This window comes from Palaemon carinicauda, chromosome 12 (genome assembly GCF_036898095.1).
Source record: "Palaemon carinicauda isolate YSFRI2023 chromosome 12, ASM3689809v2, whole genome shotgun sequence".
NCBI classification, from domain to species: Eukaryota; Metazoa; Arthropoda; class Malacostraca; order Decapoda; family Palaemonidae; genus Palaemon; species Palaemon carinicauda.
In genome coordinates, this window is record NC_090736.1 from 13,995,832 (window position 1) to 14,017,924 (window position 22,093).

At 40.3% G+C, this 22,093-nt stretch overlaps 1 protein-coding gene across 13 annotated transcripts in view; it reads left to right on the forward strand.

Annotated features, from left to right (window-relative positions):
- Positions 1–20,937, forward strand: part of Tmem131 (Transmembrane protein 131) — a 561,447-nt gene extending 540,510 nt beyond the window's left edge. For all 13 annotated transcript variants that reach the window (XM_068384438.1, XM_068384443.1, XM_068384446.1 and 10 more), the window contains 3 exons: positions 134–337; positions 5,663–6,077; positions 19,480–20,937. In XM_068384438.1, coding sequence (XP_068240539.1) covers positions 134–337; positions 5,663–6,077; positions 19,480–19,850 — 990 coding nt within the window. In that variant the 3' untranslated portion in view covers positions 19,851–20,937. The remainder of the gene's footprint in view (positions 1–133; positions 338–5,662; positions 6,078–19,479) is intronic.
- The last annotated feature ends 1,156 nt before the right edge of the window (positions 20,938–22,093 follow it).

Sequence of the window (22,093 nt, forward strand, 5' to 3'; positions counted from 1 at the left end):
TAGTTTAAACAATTTCAAGATGCACTATATCAAAAACTAATGGAATTTCTAACTTTCCCTCTAAAGTAATACTTGGAAATTTTCAAGAACATTATATTGTATTAGCACTTGCTTCACAATTTTTAATTGACAGAGTACAGAGTCGAGTGAAAGTGTTGGCAGCGGGCGATCTTCTCCAACTCCATGGGAAGAAGGTCGTCAACCATCTCTTGACAGTTTGTCTGATGTGTCAACTACAAGTTTCACATCATCACATCCCAAACCTCAAAGTCAGCCACAACCTCTAGCGCCTCGTGAATCTTCATATTCAGCTATCGTCTTGGGAACAGATAAGCAAGTAAGTACAGTCTAATAACAAGCCATCATCAAATTGAGTGGAGCACTATTTTTTATAGTATGATTGAATTGCGCTCCAGTTTCAAATTCTTTTAATAAGAGAAAGTTGAAGTTAGTGGACGTATTTTTAAAAGGTTACATGGGATTTTAAAAGGAAGATATTTCATCCCATTCAGGGTTTTCCTCTTTATTTCATCCTCATCTTACTGTACAGAAGGATAAAACCGTACATCATTTACTTTCTTCCCCGCTTGTTTGAAAGTGGCACAGGAGATGGTATGCATTTGTAGTACTGTAACTCATTTCGGTAGCACTTGCATTTACCCCACTAAAGTTAACTGGATCGGCAACATTAAGAGCTTAGGGAATTACTGTATATGATATGCCACACCTTAAAAAAATACTTGCCCATGAGAGGAGGAACAGTTTAGTATTTGCACACCTCGCAACACTTATTTAAATCACAGTACTTTGCCTGTACTGTAATTGCTAACAAATCCAGAATAAAAACTTGAAACGCACTAAAATTTACCACAATCTGGAAGGAGTGTCAAACTGATGCAACTAAGAAACTGAAATAAGAGCCTCTGGCACATCCCTGCTTTGCCTCTTGCCATCAACTGCTGGACCTTATTACTTTGAGGTGTGTGTGTTGAAAGGAAAGGAAATGAGAAATTTTTCTAAATTTTAAGGGGAAAATGTTGATGAACTGAGCTTCTAGAAAAGAAGCAACATGAGCAATAGGGGAGGTTCATAGAAATCCTATTCAGTACCTCGGTTTTACTAGAAAGGCATGTTGCATTGGAAAATATTTATAATAACTAACATTTATAACTGGACTACTGGAGATTGAATTGTTCTTGTTTGGTTAAACTTAAAAAAATGGATTTGTTCTTGAAAAAAAAAAAAGCTAGAAAATTATCATAACTGTACAGTAGATTTGTAATAACAGTGAGCCATATTTAGAACAGTGAATACCATAGGAATTTTCAAAGGATTTGTTCTTCAATCACACGTAAATAGGAGGTAGGAAAAGTACAAGAAGTTTGAGAGTTGGGTTAAAGCAAATTAATGGAAAGTGAAAGGCAGTAAGCAACATTGCTAGGGCCAAACAATTACTGCCAAAGCTTCTAAGTATTGTGTGCAATCAAGAGAAACAGCAGTACCCTCTAAACAGAAGAAAATGTAGTTAAGAGATATTTCTTACAGGAAGGGAAATGTAGGGAACAAAGCTTTTCTCACTATTTTGGATGCTTATTATATGGTAATATTCTAATCTTACCTCTAGATTGCATTACTAATATCCAGTAAGCATGTACTTCTCAACCTTTAAAAAAAAAAAAAAAAAAACTCCACCTCAAGTACACTACCTTAACATCCACTTTGTGATAACGCTGTACGATGTTGAGTGATTTAACTTGTGCTGTGGTCCAGGACTCCGCCTCGCCTTGTGATCTCATACAATTTACATCAGGAAGATTTGCTTGATCTTATTGATTGTCCTGCTATTTTTTATTGTCTGGTGTATTTTGGTATGTCTGGTGTCACATCTCAGATCACAGGCTTGCCTTCTTTCTCTAATCCTGTTCCATCTTTTTCTTTCCCTCTCATTCTATATAAATAGGTAGTTTCCAAATATTTTCTGTCATTCCACACCACCATTGAGGTAAAATTTAAGATGTGGTGTTTTTGTATAAAGGTTCCCCTTTTATTTTTGCATTAGAGATAACCATGTATCGATTCTATAATTTGGGAGAATTGGTGTACAGTATACAGGAAAGTCTTGAAATAGGAGTCTCCAAGGTCTTTGAAGCATAAGCAACATAAGGAAAAACTACAAGAAGTTTAAGAACAGTAATAACATTAAAATAAATCTTGCATATACATACATACATATACCAAGGCACTTCCCCCAATTTTGGGGGGTAGCCGACATCAAACAAATGAAACAGAAAAGGGGACCTCTCCTCTCTACGTTCCTCCCAGCCTGACGAGGGACTCAACCGAGTTCGGCTGGTACTGCTAGGGGTGCCACAGCCTACCCTCCCCCGTTATCCACCACAGATGAAGCTTCATAACGCTGTCGTTCCTAACCCTATCTACTCGAGATACACCAGCCATACTCTTTAGACATTTCATCTCAAACACATTCAATTTCTGTCTCTCCATCACTTTCATTCCCCACAACTCCAATCCATATATCACAGTTGGTACAGTCACTTTCTCATACAGAACTCTCTCTACATTCAAGCCCAACCCTCTATTTTTTACTACTCCCTTAACTGCCCCCAACACTATGCATCCTTCATTCATTCTGACGTACATCTGCTTCCACTCCACCATTTGCTACAACAACAGACCCCAAGTACTTAAACTGATCCACCTCCTCAAGTAACTCTCCATTCAACATGACATTCAACCTCGCACCACCCTCCCTTCCTTTACATCTCATAACCTTACTCTTACCCACATTAACTCTCAACTTCCTTCTCTCACACACACTTCCAAATTCTGTCACTAATCGGCCAAGCTTTTCTTCTGTGTCTGCAACCAGTACAGTATCATCCGCAAACAACAACTGATTTACCTTGAGCATTCACCTCTCTCACCACTCCATCAACATACAAGTTAAACAACCACGGCGACATCACACATCCCTGTCTCAGCCCCACTCTCACTGGAAACCAATCGCTCACTTCATTTCCTATCCTAACACATGCTTTACTACCTTTGTAGAAACTTTTCACTGCTTGCAACAACCTTCCACCAACTCCATATATCCTCATCACATTCCACATTGCTTCCCTATCAACTCTATCATACGCTTTCTCCAGATCCATAAACGCAACATACACCTCCTTACCTTTTGCTAAATATTTCTCGCATATCTGCCTAACTGTAAAAATCTAATTCATACAACCCCTACCTCTTCTAAAACCATCCTGTACTTCTAAGATTGCATTCTCTGTTTTATCCTTAATCCTATTAATCAGTACTCTACCATACACTTTTCCCACCACACTCAACAAACTAATACCCCTTGAATTAAAACACTCATGCACATCTCCCTTACCCTTATATAGTGGTACAATACATGCACAAACCCAATGTACTGGTACCATTGATAACACAAAACACACATTAAACAATCTCACCAACCATTCAAGTACAGTCACACCCCATTCCTTCAACATCTCAGCTCTCACACCATCCATACCAGATGTTTTTCCTACTCTCGTTTCATCTAGTGCTCTCGTCACTTCCTCTCTTGTAATCTCTCTCTCATTCTCATCTCCCATCACTGGTACCTCAACACCTGCAACAGCAATTATATCTGCCTCCCTATTATCCTCAACATTCAGTAAACTTTCAAAATATTCCACCCACCTTTTCCTTGCCTCCTCTCCTTTTAACAACCTTCCATTTCCATCTTTTATTTATAAACCATAAAAACTTGAAAAATAACAAGATAAAAACTTCAAAATAAGAGGAAGAGAAACAAGATATTAGTGTGCTCAAGTGTACCCTCAAGCAAGATATCTGTAACCCAAGACAATGGAAGACCATGGTACAGAGGCTATTGCACTACCCAAGACTAGAGAACGATGGTTTGATTTATGTTAGAGTTCAAGTGCTTAGTTGTGACTTTGTGGCTCCTGAAAAGTGTAATTGTCAGCAATGGGACCTACTGTACATCAAAGTCATTAAAATTATAGAATTTTTATAAATTTTGATACTTCATATAAATCCTCTTGTTACTTCCTCCTCACCACTTCTGCTGGTTTTGTGTTTCTACCTAGAGGTATGTGTTGGGCTCGCTACTACTACTACTACTACTACTACTACTACTACTACTACTACTACTACTACTACTACTACTACTACCACCCTAGTTGGAAAAGCAGGGGGCTACAAGCCCAAGGCCTCCAACAGGGAAAAATAGCCCAGTGAGGAAAGGATACAAGGAAATGAACTACAAAAGAAGTAAAGACCAATTGAAATAAAATATTTTAAGAACAGTAACAACATTAAAATAGATCTTTCAAATACAAACTAAAAAAGCTTAAAAAACAAGAGGAAGAGAAATAAGACAGAATAGTGTTTCCGAGTGTACGTCCAAGCAAGAGAACTCTATCCCAAGACCGTGGAAGTCAATGGTACCGAGGCTATGGCATTACCCAAGACTAAAAAACCAATGGTTTGATTTTGGAGTGTCCTCATAGAAGAGCTCCTTACCTTAGCTAAAGAATCTGTTCTAACCTTACTAAGAGGAAAATAGCCACTGAACAACCTCTTTTCTACCCTTACCAAGAGGAAAGTAGACACTGAACAACTATAGTGCAGTAGATAACCTCTTTAGCAAAGAAGAATTGTTTGGCTATCTCAGTGTTGTGGGGTGTATGAGAACAAAGGAGAATCTGAAAAGAATAGGCCTGACTATCCGGTGCATGTGTAGGCAAAGAAAAAATGAGCAGTGACCATAGAGAGGGATCCAATGTAGTACTGTCTTGCCAGTCAAAGGATCCAATAACTCTAGCGGTAGTATCTCAACAGGTGGCTGATGCTTCCTCCAACGTATGGCCTGAGATTGAAGTAAGGTGTGTCCATGGACCACAGCACAGCTTTGATCTGCTATATCATGCAATGTTCCTATGCTATGTTGTTCCCATAGGGAGGGTGTGGGATATTGAAAGATTTTAAGGTAGAGAAACTTCAGTTCATTAATAGCAATGTGACCTACAGCTATTAAAGTTATAACCTTTTATCATTTTAATGTTTTATATAGCATAATTTTAAAAATTTTATATATAACTTTCATCACATCACCTTAGTTTCACTATATGGTCAAATACTTTGCCATGTAAACTTTATTCATATTTCAGTGTCTGTATTGTCATTCATATAATTATCGTTTTGATGTATTTTTTCAAATAAACTTTTTGTGAGCCATAGTAGAATGACAGTGGTTTGTAAAACCAGTTGATAATTTCTATCATACTGTATATTATTTGTTTTTACTGAAATCTTAGCAACAGGGGAATAGGCCTCCCTTATAAAAACACCTGGTACAATGTGCCCTTAACATATTGGAATTTCTGTACAGTATTGCCCTTTCAACAATTGGCTGTTCCTTTGTTTCTTTCCATCCATACTCTTGACTCTGTAACCATGTGTCTTACCTAGTGTCCTTTGGGTCAATTTTAACTTTACTTCTGACAAGAAATTTTTAAAATTATCTTTGAACCACTCATCTCCAATCTAGCAACTTAATAAGCTTTCATTATCAGTTTAAAAGATGAATAAAAGTTTCTATTTCTTTTCACAGAAGGCAAAAGTAACTCCCTTTGCGAAAGTTCCACCAGAAGTTAAGAGAACTGAAAAATCTTTGGGAGTTATCGGACAGAAAGTTAATAACAATGGTAACAACAACAACAATAGCAACAACATGAACAACAACTGCATGCATGGAATTACTAGCCCTGTGACATGTTCTTCAGCAACTTCAATTGCAAATTCTTCTTTATTTACCATTCCTGATAATAATTTTTCACCTCGGATGAAAGAGAACTATTCACGAAGTCTTTATAGTGGATACGGTGAAAGTGGCTCCCTTCCAGCTTCACCAGCTAGTAATAGCAATCATTCATGGGATCCGAAAATGCTGACAGCTCCTACCCCTCTTAGACCACCACCAGGTTTGGCACCGTCACACGATCCATCACAACAGGGCCCAATGACAGGTTAGTAGATTTGGATATGTGATTAATGTATTTTAGGAAGGGGTGTATTTTACTGTTTTCTGTTAAACCCATGAGTCATCTTAAGGAAAAAATGCATTTGGATAAGAGGTAATTATTAGTACAGTACAAAGACTTTAGGTATTGAGGTGGTTGCCAGTAGGAAAAAATCTTTCCACTGATCTTGAACAAATCAATATGAACTTAATTAAATGCATTTGGAGGATAGGTTCAAATTCCTAACTAAACAAAAGGGTGCATTAGTGAAGGATTTGGGAGTTGATATAGGTAAGAATAAGGTTATGAGATGCACAATTAGGAAGGGTTGTGCTATATTGTATGTTATGTTGAATGGAGAGTTATTTGAGGGAGTAAATCAGTTTTGGGTTATGTTGTTGCTCTAAATGGTGGATTGGAAGCAGATGTACATCAGAGAGTGAATGAAGGGTGTAAAGTGTTGGGGCAGTGAAGGGAGTGTTAAAGAATATGGAGTTAGAAATGAATGTAAAGAGAGTTCTGTATGAGAAAGTTATTGTACCAACTGTTGATGTGTGAATTAGGGTTATGGGGAATTAGTGATGGAGAGACAGAAATTGAATGCGTTAAGAGATGGTGTCGGAGGAGTATGGCTGGTTATCTCTATTAGATAAGGTTAGAAATGTAGCAGTGAGGGTGAGTATGGGTGTAAGAAATGAATCGGCAACTAGAGTGAATATTAATGTGTTGAGGTGGTTTGGCCATATAGAAGATGGAAAATGGTTATCTGCTGAAGGTGATGACTGCATTAGTTGATGGGAAAAATGCAAGAGGAAGGCCAAGGTATGGGTGGCTGCATGGAGTGAAGAAAGCCCTAGGTGACAGAAAGATAGATGTGAGAGGCAAAAATGGATGCTATGATTGAAAAGGAATAACGAGCGATTATGATGCAGTGCCGATAGGCCCTGCTATTCCTCTGGTCACCTATAGTAGCAGTAGGAGTCAGCAAATGAAGCTTTATTTGGGTTGCGACACCCTAGCAGTACCAACCAAACTTGGCCGATTCACTCGTCAGGCAAGAAGGAACGATAATTTTTTTTTCTCTACTTCTAAGTTGGGGAGAAGTGACTTGGTAGATAGATTTAACTATGTACTGTACTATTAAGATACAGTACAGTATATATAAAATTCAAGCCTCCAAACACACAACACATATTGTATATAATGTTTCCTTTCACCCTTAAGGGTCAAAGCATTAATAAATTTTCTTTACTAAATCCATAAGTACCAAATTCCCAACAAGCATACTTAGTCTTTTCCCTTTTATTTTCCTTGCAGTATTGTTGCTTTCATAACCAGAATAGTTGACTTGGCCTTATTATGACGGCATAATTTCCTTGCAGTGTTATAATTTCTGCCTAGCATATTTCTTTTAAGTGCCCTGTGAATCACTTTACTTCTGTTCTTTGAAGGAGGAAAACTTCTTGTACTAATGATAAATCTGATATCATGACTCCCTCTTATACTATGTTCAACTTTCCTACTATCTCTTCTGATGCATCTGTATGGTGTTCCCCAATACAATGGTTATTGTATATTTACTAAGTTAATCCTTAAACTTGTTCGTAATGATGCTTTCAATTGACTAAGTGGAAGTTGGTACTGCTCTTCTCCCTCTTTTGTCAAGCACCCTTTTGTTGGTTCTGGACTTAATCTTTTGCTTAGCCAAGATGTACAGCTAGCTGCTTTTTCTATCTCTGACATTGGGTCTTCCATTCTCTAGGACTTTGGATTATTTCATTCTATCTTGCTTTTGATACTTAAAGGCTGGGGTCTAGCTTTAGCCATTTCTATATTTCTAAGAAAAATATTGATATTGCAGTTGATGGCCAACATGTAAGCCCTTTGTTATCTCTGGTGGTATTTCTTGGGACTTATTTTACCTTTCCTTTATCAATGAATTTAATTTATTTTATCCATCGGTGGTTTTGGTACATCTAAGGCTGTTGTCTAACTTTACATAATGATATGATTAAGCTTATGGGTTTACTATATCTTAATAAATGTTTAATATTGGTGTTGGTGGCCAGAATTTAACCTATTTTCTATCTCTATGGATGGTATTTCTCTGAGCTTCTTTCACCTTTTCGTTATTAGTGAACTTATTAGTTTACCATTCCTCTTATTCATGCCATTTCTGCCGAATGAACAGCTGGAAAATCTCTTAACAGAATTTTACCTAATTGATCTGGTAAAAAGTGCTCAGTCAGATGAACTAATCCTTTTAATATAATTGAAGCTTTTATTGAACCTGAATCTTTTAACGTGATCAGATGACTTAATTACATTTTTTCCTATTAAACCTTGCTGGCAAATCATCTTCTGAATAGATAGTAGATGTGTAGTGTTTCTATGTGGTTACCTCCGCCAACGAAGGTGGGAGGTATTATGTTTTTGCCCCCTGTTTGTCTGTTAGTTTGTGAACAACTTCCTGGCCACAATTTTACTCGAATAGTGAAACACTTGGGGATTAATTGTTATATTGAGATGTGGAAGTGGTTCAATTTTGAAAGTCCTAGATCATGGTCAACCTAATTTACCCTAAGGCAAGTTGATTTCAAGAAATAAGGTCTGCACTGTGAGTGCTTTTCTAGTTTGGTAATTTCTTTATCCTAGCTATTTATAGCTTGCCCTCTTGCTTGGGATGATGTTCTCATTATTAGTGGTGTTAATCTTAAATTATAAAATGATTTATCCACTAACAGTACAATTTCCTCTACTGTTTTTTTCTCCCAAGGTAAAGTTCTATCTCCAATAAGGCTACCTCTTTAGACACTTCTGTCCACTTCTCTTATTTAAGCATGAAAATGTGTAATCCTCCCATTGCAAAGTTTAGTGATAGTTTCTGTCTCTCTGCTCAATGTTTCAGTAGTCTTATCCTGCTCTTGTTCTTCCTACGCTCATATGCCTTTTATTCTTCACTTTACCCTTGAATTGACTATTCAAGAGTTGCCTCAAACGTCACTTTGTAACCTTGCAATTTAGAAGAAATAGTTGTTCGTACTTGAATACAAACCATCATCCTTTAACAGGAGTATGATTTTAATGTTAGTGAAACTTAAGCTTGTTTGTTAAAATTTATAACTAAGGTGAAGGTAGGTATGGATGGGAGGCGGTTGGCCACACTAGTTCCTCCAGAAGTTCTGTTGCCATTTCCTTACTCTCCTGCTCTACCTGCTGAAGAGGCACCTGATGCGTTGACCATCGACAAGTCCTTGCTTGCTGTTGAAAATCGTGGATGCTCTCCTGTAGTACAGTATTGTCGTTGCTAGCCCGAAAATTCTTAACTTTGAAAACTTTTAAGGGAAGTAGTATACCTCTCTCTCTCCACTAAGACATCTTTAGCTGCTGCCGAACCTTCGGATGTGACACCAGCTATGCGCAAGATGATGAAGTAGCTACCTGCAAAGATCGATTGACTAAAAACTCCCTAGACTTTGTCAACCTCTCCTCACATCCACGTGAGAGAGGCAGTGTTGTACCATCTGACAACCCAGGCCAGGAAGGGTGCCTCCCTAGTCCCCCAGTCTTCTGACAATTCCAGAGACACATCAACACTTAGGAGGACGACAGCCCGACAAAAGATATGTGGTTGACAGCTCGCCCAATGCTTGGTTTCTACATTCTCAGACCATGCTCCTGATCACCACGCATCAGGTTTCGTTCATCATTGCGTGGTTGGTCTTCTAGAGCTAAGACACTACACGTGAAGATACCTAGTGAAAAGACACCTCAAACTAGAGCTTCACGTAATCTTACACCATGTGATGGCAATTCTCACTTTTCGTCTAATGATAATGACTTAAGACTCACAGGGCAATCATCATTTACTTCCTGTCGGCGCTCTGAGGCTTCATATAGCAATATCACCTTGCATGGTGGTCTAACAAGATCTAACCACGCACTGAGATGGGTCCTCTTCTACAGATCTTCCTATGCAAGAAGCCCAAAACAGAGTCAACATTCAAGTTGCTGTTATTCCTCTGTGATAGACGTCCTGCCAAGGATGGAAGCTCGCCTTTGTCTTGCTATGGCAAGAACTTGCACGAGCAGCTCTAGATGGTGTCAATTCCCAGATCTGGTACAAGGAATTTACCACATTTGAATTGATTTTTATTATTATCATTATCACTTGCTAAGCTACAACCCTAGTTGGAAAAGCAGGATGCTATAAGCCCAGGGACTCCAATAGGGAAAATAGCCGAGTGAGGAAACGAAACAAGATACTTTAAGAAAAGTAACATTGAAATAAATATTTCCTATATAAACTATAAAAACCTTAATAAAACAAGAAGAAAAGAAATAAGATAGAATAGTGTGCCTGGGTGTACCCTCAAGCAAGAGAACTCTAACCCAAGACAGTGGAAGACCTTGGTACAGAGGTTATGGCACTACCCAAGACTAGAGAACAATGGTTTGATATTGTAGTGTCCTTCTCCTAGAAGAGTTGCTTACCATAGCTAAAGTCTCTTCTACCCTTACCAAGAGGAAAGTGGCCATTGAACAATTACAGTGCAGTAGTTAACCCCTTAGGTGAAGAAGAATTGTGTGGTAATTTCAGTGTTGTCAGGTGTATGAGGACAGAGGAGAATCTGTAAAGAAAAGGTCAGACTATTCGGTGTATGTGTAGGCAAAGGAAAGTGAATCGTAACCAGAAAGAAGGATCTAATGTAGTGCTGTCTAACCAGTCAAAGGACCCCATAAGGATCCAATAGTCAAAGGACCCCATAACTCTAGCGGTAGCAGCCTAGCTGGTTTCCTGACCAACCTACTACCAGTAAAGTGTTGCTAGTGTTGGATGGCTTTGATCCAGATATTAAATTGATTTAATTTTCACCCCCCATACCACAGCCCTTCTCCAGCCTATGTAATAAGGTGTTATTGACTTTTTCAAGGAGTACTAACTTTGACGAACATTTTCTATGGCCTAGGATGCAACTGAGAACAAGGAAAAACTCCACAGTTAGTGATTGAACAAGATCTTGCCTCCTGCACTCTGTGGACAACAAAATTTTTGTGTGCCTGAAGATGCAGATCCTTCTCCTCTACATATAGATCCAGCAGTGACTAAGTTTATGGGAGGGAGAGACTAAACAAGGTCACAATGTTTTCAGCACTAGCTTGCTACCATGGCTAGCTTCCAAGTAACATCGTGGATCAATCACTGGTCAGGAGTGGTAGGGTACTTTGTCATGATACAGAACTTGGCTAACACAGAGAAAAGTACACAGTCTTGATCTTTTTGGGTGCCAAGGCTGTTGTTTTTACGTTTTATCAGTCTGCTAAGCAATTGGTGAATTGGGTCCTTAAACGGATAGATGTAGTAGCCCTTTGCTAGACAAAAAAAAACATGCTCTTTATGAAATACACTGGTGTTGAAGACTGTAGCCTTATTACTACAGAAGGACATAGATGCAGCAATGGAGAAGTGGAGGTGGAGAAGACAAGAGAAAATTCCCTAATCCATAGAGCAGTCACCTGTAAGGCCTCTGGTCCCTCAAAGGTAACTGGAGCAAGAGCACCAATCCCCTTTGGTCAGCTGAAGTGTGCTCTAAAGAAAAGTCCTGCAACATCCAGGGCCAGATCTCCACCTCTAGGAGGGGAGGGAAGGGGCTGCTGAGATTGCCTCGAGGGGGTTGCCTGTCTGAGAACAGGGACAGATAACCACCTTCCATTCACTGACCCTTGTCCTCCCCTCACTCCCACTGATGACCTTCAGGAATTACCATCCCAAATCCTTGAAAGACCTTGCCCTGGAGGCAAAGGTGAAGAAGTTGGTTGAGAGGAATATTTTAGAAGTCATACGAGACATCCCAGTTCCCCCGGCTTTATAGTACAGTAGTCTTCGTAGTGGAGAGTTCAACTGGGGACTGGAGCCAGGTCATCAATCTCTCCCCTTTCAGTGAGTGTGTTCTATAAACTCCCTTCAAGATGGATACAGCGAACAGTGGAAGAACTGCTATCTGGAAGGAAGAGCAGTGTAAGAACAGTCATCTGGAAGGAAGAGTAAATGCTCTCTGCATCTCCGTCCATCGGGCTTATAATAAGTACTTCCCCTTCAGTCTCGGAGGAGTGGTGTACCCAGGTCAAAGTCCTGTGCTTCAGACTGGCTACTGCTCCCTGTTTTGCATGTTAATGTTCACATTCTTCTCATCTTAATGTATGTGAAAAGCATTAGTATGCTGAAATATTTAGATGATGGCTGAATCTGTCCTGGTCATGAGTCATTTACTTCAGGATTGAGATAGGCTTCTTTCCTTGTGCACCGATTAAACCTAATTGGAAAATGTCCAGTCTCACACCCAAGCAGAGGATGGAGTTCCTGAGTATGCTGATAAGTACTGCAGCAGCATAAGCAGACTTGCAGAGGTAGCGCGACCATTTCTCAACAAACTAGAACTTCCAGCTCAACAACAGTGGCAGTGTCTTCTAGAACATCAATGTTGATGCTTTTGCCTCAGGGGGCTGGCTCTTCACCAGTGATTGGTCTAATTGTGTCTGAAGCAGTATAATGGTTAACAACCAGCTAGGCGCCTTACTTCCGGTCAAACAATGACGAGGACCTCTAGCCTGGTGATTGACCAACGAGGATCTCGTTAGGGAAAGTCCACTTTACTCCTCACCTTTAGAAATACTGCGTTTTACACTTGCCCAAATAGGGAACACTCTTGTATCTAAGGAACTAGACCACGTCAGGAAGATTGTCCTTGAAAGAAAAATGTCAGCATATCAACCTCCTGGAAATGCAAGCAGCACTTCTAGCATTTCAAGCTTTCCTTCAGAGTTTGGTAATGCATTCTGTAGCATTAATGAGCGACAACACTACTGTAGTGGCCTACGTCAAAAAGAAAGGAGGCACAGATTCAGTCCCCTTGTGAGCTGGCAAAGCAGACTTACACTCGGCCATTCAACAACACTTTACAGCTGTCAACAAGATTTATTCCAAGTAAAAAATGAATGTACCAGCCTGATTTGTTCAGTTGCCAAGAACAAGTAGGAGCGGAATGGTCCCTGCATCCTGTGGTAGTAGAAAGGCGTCTTCCTCTTTGGAGTTAGCAGTAGATATTTTCTCGCCATGTAGCTGAAAAAAAAAAATCACAGGTATTCTGCTCACCAGTTCCAGACCCATCAGTGGCTATATTAGATGCCTGCCAACACACCCTTAAACTACATCAACGCATATCTCTCTCCTCCTTTCTGCCTGATTGGATGGGTGATCAACAGGTCGTTGACAACATTGAATCTTAGAATGACAGTGGCGGTTCCCAAGAGGCAACACACCGAATGGTATCCACATCTGCTGATGCTCCTTGCTTAGATACCGAGAGAACTACCCAGTGGCCCAACTTCCTATGTCAGCCCATTTTCAGATCTACTGAAACTCTGTAGCATCCATTACTTAAACTCTTTTCGTTCTTTTGGGGATCGCCACACAGCTGAACTATATAGAAAAAAAAGTCCCCTGTATTCTGCTCCCCAATTTCAGACCCGTTAGCATCTATAGAGGATGCTTTCTAACACTTGGGAAAAATAGACGCATACCCGTTTCCTCATTTCTGCCTAATTGGGTGGGTGATCGACAGATTGTTGACAACATCAAATCTCAGAATGACCCTGATGGCTCTCAAGTGGCCACATGCTGAATGGTATCCAAATTTGCTGAAGCTCCTCATCTAGGTACCAACAGAATTGCCCCAAATGGCCCAACCTCCTGTCAGCCCCCTCTGCAGAGGTACCACAACTCTGTGGCATCCCTGTTACTTTACGGGTGGCCATTATCTAGCATCTCCTCCAAGTGAAAAGTTATCTGTGAGGCACTGCACAGAAGATATTTGCCAAGATGCTGTGCAGCTGTCTACCAGGGAAAGTGGGCCATCTTCTGTGGTCGTAGCCTCTCCTATGATACTTCTCTGGTCATAGCGCCTCTGCAATTGATTGCCGACTTTCTACTTTACGTTCGTCGGAAGAAACTCCTCTGTCTCAGCAGTAAAAGGTTATTGCTCGGCCTTAAGTCAGGTTTTCAAACTAAAAGGCTTAAATCTTTCCTCTTTGTGGGAACTAGCTATGCTCATGAGGAGATTTGAGTATTCTTCTCACTCAAAACTCCAGCGTGAGAATCTCTTAAGGTCTCAGGTTCCTCAATAGTTCCCCTTATGAACCTTTGAGACTGCCATCGGATAGGGAAGACTATCTTGGCAAATTGCATGGCATCTCTCATATCTAGTATCCAGAGGGATGGAAGGAGGTCTCCTTTCCCATTGTCCCACAGTTCATAGCTAAAACCCCTTCTTCATCTCCTCTGTTCCGTGAGAGCACATGACATGACTTGAAGAGGATTCGGAGCTTCAGATTGCAGCACCAGAGAAACTTTCTCAGCAGCAAGATGATTTTCAGGAATACCATCGGATTTTTTTATCCTGCAAGTGGAAGTAAAGGAAAGGATAACATGAGTGTGTGTATCAAATTGATAATATTACTTGCTACGCTACAACCCTAGTTGGAAAAGCAGGATGCTAAAGCCCAGGGCCCCAACAAGAAAAATAGCCCAGTGAGGAAAGGAAGCAAGGAAAAATAAAATATTTTAACAGTAACAACATTACTGTGGCCGCGGGGGCATATAAAAATTAGAATAGCGCCAACGTTATCCCTGCGTGTCGTAAGAGGCGACTAAAAGGGACGGGACGAGGGGGCTGGGAACCCCCTCTCCTGTAAAAGTATCCTGTGAGACAGCAACAAAGAGATGGAGCTGGGGGGAGAGTGACTGCTCCCCGCACTCTAGTTTTGGGGTGTTTGAATGTGCGTGGATGTAGTACGATAGAGAGTAAAAGATGTGAGATTGGAAGTATGTTTAGAAGTAGAAGGATGGATGTATTGGCCTTGTGTGAGACAAAGATGAAAGGAAAGGGTGAAGTGATGTTTGGTGAAATGTCTGGTAGAGTGTCTGGGATTGAAAGGGGAAGAGCGAGAGAGGGTGTGGCTTTATTGTTGAGTGAATGGATGACAGGTAAAGTAGTGGAATGGAAGGAGATATCATCTAGGTTAATGTGGGTAAGGGTTAGGTTGGGTAGGGAATGTTGGGCGTTTGTCAGTGCGTATGGGCCAGGTAGTGAGAAAAGTGAAGAAGAGCGGAATGAGTTCTGGAGTGAATTAACTAGGTGTGTAGAAGGACTGGGTAGAAGGAATTATGTAGTTGTTATGGGTGACTTAAATGCTAGAGTGGGTGCTGGAGAGGTAGAAGGTGTCATTGGGAAATATGGCGTACCAGGTGAAAATGAGAGTGGTGAGAGACTGGTAGATATGTGTGTTGAACAAGAGATGGTAATAAGTGCTAGCTTTTTTAAAAAGAAAGATAAAAATAAGTATACATGGGTAAGAGTGGCAAATGGAAGAGTAGTAGAAAGGGCATTAATGGATTATGTGTTGATAACAAAAAGAATGTTTGGAAGATTGAAAGACGTGCACGTGTTTAGGGGTATGGCTAACGGTATGTCTGATCATTTTTTGGTGGAAGGAAAATTGGTTGTAGCAAAAGAGTGGGGGAATAGAGTAGGTGGATGTAAAAGGGAGCTAGTGAGGGTTGAAGAGCTAATAAAACCGGGGGTAAAAAGTAAATATCAGGAAAGGTTGAAAATGGCATATGACGAGGTGAGAGTAAGAGAAACTGGTAATTTAGAGGAGGAGTGGAAGTTAGCAAAAGAAAATTTTGTTGGGATTGCAAGTGATGTATGTGGCAAGAAGGTTGTTGGAGGCAGCATGAGGAAGGGCAGTGAATGGTGGACTGAAGGAGTGAAGGTAAAAGTGGAAGAGAAAAAGAGGGCTTTTGAAGAATGGCTGCAGAGTAATAGTATAGAGAAGTATGAAAAATATAGAGAGAAAAAGGTGGAAGTAAAGCGCAAGGTACGTGAGGCAAAGAGGGCAGCTGACCTGAGGTGGGGTCAGGGACTGGGTCAGTCATATGAAGAGAATAAGAAGAAGTTTTGGAAAGAAGTGAAGAGAGTAAGGAAGGCCGGCGCAAGAATTGAAGAGACAGTGAAAGATGGAAATGGAAGGTTGTTAAAAGGAGAGGAGGTAAGGAAAAGGTGGGCGGAATATTTTGAAAGTTTGCTGAATGTTGAGGATGATAGGGAGGCAGATATAATTGCGGTTCCAGGTGTTGAGGTGCCAGTGATGGGAGATGAGAATGAGAGAGAGATTACAATAGAGGAAGTGAGGAGAGCACTAGATGAAACGAGAGTAGGAAAAGCATCGGGTATGGATGGTGTGAAAGCTGAGATGTTGAAGGAAGGGGGTGTGACTGTACTTGAATGGTTGGTGAGATTGTTTAATGTGTGTTTTGTGTTGTCAATGGTACCAGTAGATTGGGTCTGTGCATGTATTGTACCACTATATAAGGGTAAGGGAGATGTGCATGAGTGTTGTAATTCAAGAGGTATTAGTTTGTTGAGTGTAGTTGGAAAAGTGTATGGTAGAATACTGATTAATAGGATTAAGGATAAAACAGAGAATGCAATCTTGGAAGTACAGGGTGGTTTTAGAAGAGGTAGGGGTTGTATGAATCAGATTTTTACAGTTAGGCAGATATGCGAGAAATATTTAGCAAAAGGTAAGGAGGTGTATGTTGCGTTTATGGATCTGGAGAAAGCATATGATAGAGTTGATAGGGAAGCAATGTGGAATGTGATGAGGTTATATGGAGTTGGTGGAAGGTTGTTGCAAGCAGTGAAAAGTTTCTACACAGGTAGTAAAGCATGTGTTAGAATAGGAAATGAGGTGAGCGATTGGTTTCCGGTGAGAGTGGGGCTGAGACAGGGATGTGTGATGTCGCCGTGGTTGTTTAACTTGTATGTTGATGGAGTGGTGAGAGAGGTGAATGCTAGAGTGCTTGGACGAGGATTAAAACTGGTAGGCGAGAATGATCATGAATGGGAGGTAAATCAGTTGTTGTTTGCGGATGATACTGTACTGGTAGCAGACACAGAAGAGAAGCTTGACCGACTAGTGACAGAATTTGGAAGGGTGTGTGAGAGAAGGAAGTTGAGAGTTAATGTGGGTAAGAGTAAGGTTATGAGATGTACGAGAAGGGAAGGTGGTGCAAGGTTGAATGTCATGTTGAATGGAGAGTTACTTGAGGAGGTGGATCAGTTTAAGTACTTAGGGTCTGTTGTTGCAGAAAATGGTGGAGTGGAAGCAGATGTACGTCAGAGAGTGAATGAAGGTTGCAAAGTGTTGGGGGCAGTTAAGGGAGTAGTAAAAAAATAGAGGATTGGGCATGAATGTAAAGAGAGTTCTATATGAGAAAGTGATTGTACCAACTGTGATGTATGGATCGGAGTTGTGGGGAATGAAAGTGATGGAGAGACAGAAATTGAATGTGTTTGAGATGAAGTGTCTGAGGAGTATGGCTGGTGTATCTCGAGTAGATAGGGTTAGGAACGAAGTGGTGAGGGTGAGAACGGGTGTAAGAAATGAGTTAGCGGCTAGAGTGGATATGAATGTGTTGAGGTGGTTTGGCCATGTTGAGAGAATGGAAAATAGCTGTCTGCTAAAGAAGGTGATGAATGCAAGAGTTGATGGGAGAAGTACAAGAGGAAGGCCAAGGTTTGGGTGGATGGATGGTGTGAAGAAAGCTCTGGGTGATAGGAGGATAGATGTGAGAGAGGCAAGAGAGCGTGCTAGAAATAGGAATGAATGGCGAGCGATTGTGACGCAGTTCCGGTAGGCCCTGCTGCTTCCTCCGGTGCCTTAGATGACCGCGGAGGTAGCAGCAGTAGGGGACTCAGCAGTATGAAGCTTCATCTGTGGTGGAAATGTGGGAGGTTGGGCTGTGGCACCCTAGCAGTACCAGCTGAACTCGGCTGAGTCCCTGGTTAGGCTGGAGGAACGTAGAGAGTAGAGGTCCCCTTTTTGTTTTGTTTCTTGTTGTTGTCGGCCACCCCCCAAAATTGGGGGAAGTGCCTTTGGTATATGTATGTATGTAACAACATTAAAATTAATATTTCCTATTTAAACTCTAAAAATGTTTTGTAAAGAGGAAGATGAATTAAGATAGAAAAGTGTGAACTCTCAAGCAAGAGAACTCTAACCTAAGACAGTGGAAGACCATGGTACAGAGGCTATGGCACTACCTAAGACTAGAGAACAATGGTTTAATTTTGGAGTGTCCTCTAACTAGAAGATCTGCTTACCATAGCTAGAGTCTCTCTTCTACCCTTACCAAGAGGAAAGTAGCCACTGAAAAATTACAATCTAGTAGTTGACCCCTTGGGTGAAGAAAAATTGTTGGTATTCTCAGTGTTGTCAGGTGTATGAGGAGAGAGGAGAATCTGTAAAGAATAGGCCAGACTATTTGGTTTATGTACAGGCAAAAGGAAAGTGAACTGTAACCAGAGAGAAGGATCCAATGTAGTATACTGTCTGGCCAGTAAAAGGACCCCATAACTCTCTAGCAGTAGTATCTCAATGGGTGGCAATCAGAAGAATTGGATCTACCATAGCCTTCAGGAAGAACCTGTCAGTGGTGCATGTTTTTAAGGCATTAGTTTGAAAATGTTTGGATACCTTCACTGGCTACTACCTTTGGGAGTACTGTACTGTGTACCCACAGGTCCCTAGATACTGGTACCCTTGGCTCGGTGGTAGCAGCTCAACAGGTTGTGTAGCAAACCTACCTCCCTAACATGACATTTAAGTGTAGGATAAGAGAAAAGAATGTCTTGCCTTTTTTCTATTTTTATTCTGATGCAGAGGTCATGTCATTTGTTGCTGGATTGGACATTAAATGCTGGGAAGCCCCACAATCGAGCAATTTTCCTATGTAGCCTAACACCTGTGATAACTCTGTCAAAGGCATTAGGAGGTTGGCAGTAGTCATCACTTCAACTCCTTTTACAGGTCCAAGTGCTTTGATATCCTGGGAATTAAATTAACCAGTTTGGTTGCAGGAACTTCCTCCCAAGGATGAAGTAAATTTTATTTTTCCTAACTTAACAAACCTGAGTCCTTCAAGTTAAGCTTTTCACTTCAACTACACTGCAAGTTCTAGGTTAAGGTCATTAGCTGCTCAGTGGCCTATTGAGTGGGGCTAACCTGCCAGTAACTACCACCACCTCTTCATTATAAATTCTAACATCCGAGTGCCAGCTTCTCAAAAATAATAATCCTATTAAAGGACTCTGGTTTGAATAATTACTAAGAAATACAAATAACTATACTGTAAAAAATGTGAATTTAAATGAGAAATCTTAATTTATAAGGAATTGATGTACTTTGTCACATTTGAGTTGGGTCTGTTTTTTTTATATTTTATTTCACTTACATGTCAAGATTAAAACTACTGTCAATCCCATTAAATCATCCAATCAATTTTCAGAAGAAGACTGGTCACATTATAACAATCCCCAAGCGAGTGGTTCATTGTGGCCAGAGGGTAGTGGTAGCAGTTACACTAATGAACCAATGAACATGGGCTCTGGTAGTGCACCAACACCCAGCCTTTGGGACACATTACCCAATATTTGGGCTCCTCTTTTCTGGTCGTCAAATGAAGGCTCTCCCCCCCAGCAGTCCCAGTCGTCGTCACCTTGGACCACACTACAGCAGCAACCATTGTCTGGAATTGATGCAAGTGGGGCAATCTCCAAAGGATTAGGATTTGATCCTTTTAGTTCCGTTAGCATATGGTCTAACCCATCAAATCACCCTGGAGACATGTGGGCACCTTCATCCAAAAAAGATATTTAAATTTTTAGATGTCAAACAATGGAGCATCCATACCATCTTTGGTGCATGGCAAATTAGGAAATGCCCAAATCATTTTTTTTTCTTTTTTAATCATTTGAAACCAATAAAGTATTTGCTGCACTTTACCATCATAATGGTATTTAGTGTAAATTTTTAGTTTTTAAAAAAAAAGCAAAAAATTATTTTTTTAGTGAAGCGTATGCTAAATTTTATTTTTGTTTCATTTAGAAGCTCTTCTAAATATTTTCGTAAAGACAAGGCTAGATAGGATTTGTTCAGTATGAAAAAGCTGCAATTTATTTTAAGTATGGAAAGCTGCATTTTAGTACTTTTATGTTGTTTTGATGAATCGGAACCAAATACAATTATTTTGAATAATGTTAGATTTTTTTTTTTTTTTAGTGTTACTTTGTGCCATATATGGATATTTTGCCAAATGCAGTCACTGATGGTTATGTGCACACCATTGATATAATGAATCACGAAATCATTTATTGTAGAACTAAAAATTTAAAAAGTTTCTTAATAATTATCCATGTGCTTATACTATTAAGCAACAGCCTTTAAAAAAGGCTCTATCTGAATTGAAGAAATGAAGTAATTTCACAGGTCTGTGTTCTTCAGCCCATCCTGGTAGTCAGTATTTCTGCGGTGGCAAAGGTGCAGTCAATCGTGGGCACTCGTAATCTTTTTCCTAAATAAACTACATGACCATCGAAAGCATTATGTAGTAATAAAGCACTGTTTAAATTTTTTTACAATATTACACCTATGTTAAAATTATTACATGCTCTTGTTAAAATGAAATACACCAGGCACTTGTTATTAATACTTTAAACTTGGAAATTGTAGAAGGCTTTATCATTAAGTGGTGGAACTATGTTGTTTAATGTGCCTTCTTTTGACTGTACTTGAAGCCAGTTCTCCAACCAGTATTGTGTGTTCTCCCACTCTCAGTATTTGATCACTCGCAGATAAGGAAACTTCTACTCTAGATTCCTGCTTGCCTTGAATTCTCTCGAGACTGAGCAGGTTGTCAGACATACCAAGAGTGTTTTTTGATGGACAAATAAAATGAAATGAGTAATTTTGTATTTCAATTACCTCTGTAGGATTAATGTATGTATGTTGTCAATAAGCCAACCTGCTACACATGTCAAATTTCAAAAGTAATTTATTTTTCTTATCTATATTAACCATAGTCCTTTATAGAGGAAGTGGTAAAGCCATTAAATTGCTATTAACATGGTGGCAGTAAATTCCTACCAGTAACAGAAAATCCGCTTTTACCTCCTACCAGTCGCAGAAACTGACATTCGTTGATAATTTGTTTTTTCCTAACTATACAAACCTTAGCTATTTAATAGGGGTATTACTTTCGGCGTAGCTGAAATGACGAGCCATTAATTTCTAATGAGGGTTTACTACCCACACCGCTAACTGCGGGGTTAAGGGAGGGTAGCTTCCTACACCCCCCCCCCTCTCACACACCTGTGCTTGAGCTCACTTTGCTTGGAGGTAGGACTTCAAAGGGAAAAGGGCTGGCAGGCAAGTTTGGTTAAATAGCTAAGGTTTGTATAGTTAGGAAAAATACAAATTATCTACGAATTTGTCATTTGTTCCGTAATTGGAATACAAACCACGCTATTTAATCGGGGTGACTCACCCATTAGGAACGGTGGACGTCCCAGCCAGTCTGGCTTTTGGCTTTGCCCGGGGGCTCGTTATTTGAGTGTGTAAGCACCCAAGAAATAAGGAGTCCCTGCACCTCGCTAGAACCTTGCTACGCAAGGACTGCCGCCTACGCAAACTGTGTGTGTGAAGGTATGAAGAAGTGTGACTCGTCCTAGGAAGTTGTTCTGAAGTTCTTTAGATGGAAACTTGTAGACTAGGACTTTCCCAATACCACCTCATCAGGGTATGGGGATGTAACAGTATTAATATTAATGCTAGGAACACAAGGGAGCATGGTTTACCTGCAGTGGTTTGAGGTCAGCTATGCAGAGAACCCAGGATGATGCTTTCCCCAAGAGAGGGGATGATGAAGAAAAGAATAAGGGCCAGTCAAACCTTTTCATTCATGCAGACTAAAACCGGGTAACAATGCCCTCAACCTTCTGCTACTTGTCCAATAAAGGAGCTTGAGGTTTTAAACAAGGTGTTGTGCAGCCACCACAGGGCCGATAGTGAACGTATCGAGTCTCCTGTGGATCACGTCTTGCAGGTAGTGGGATGTGAATGTT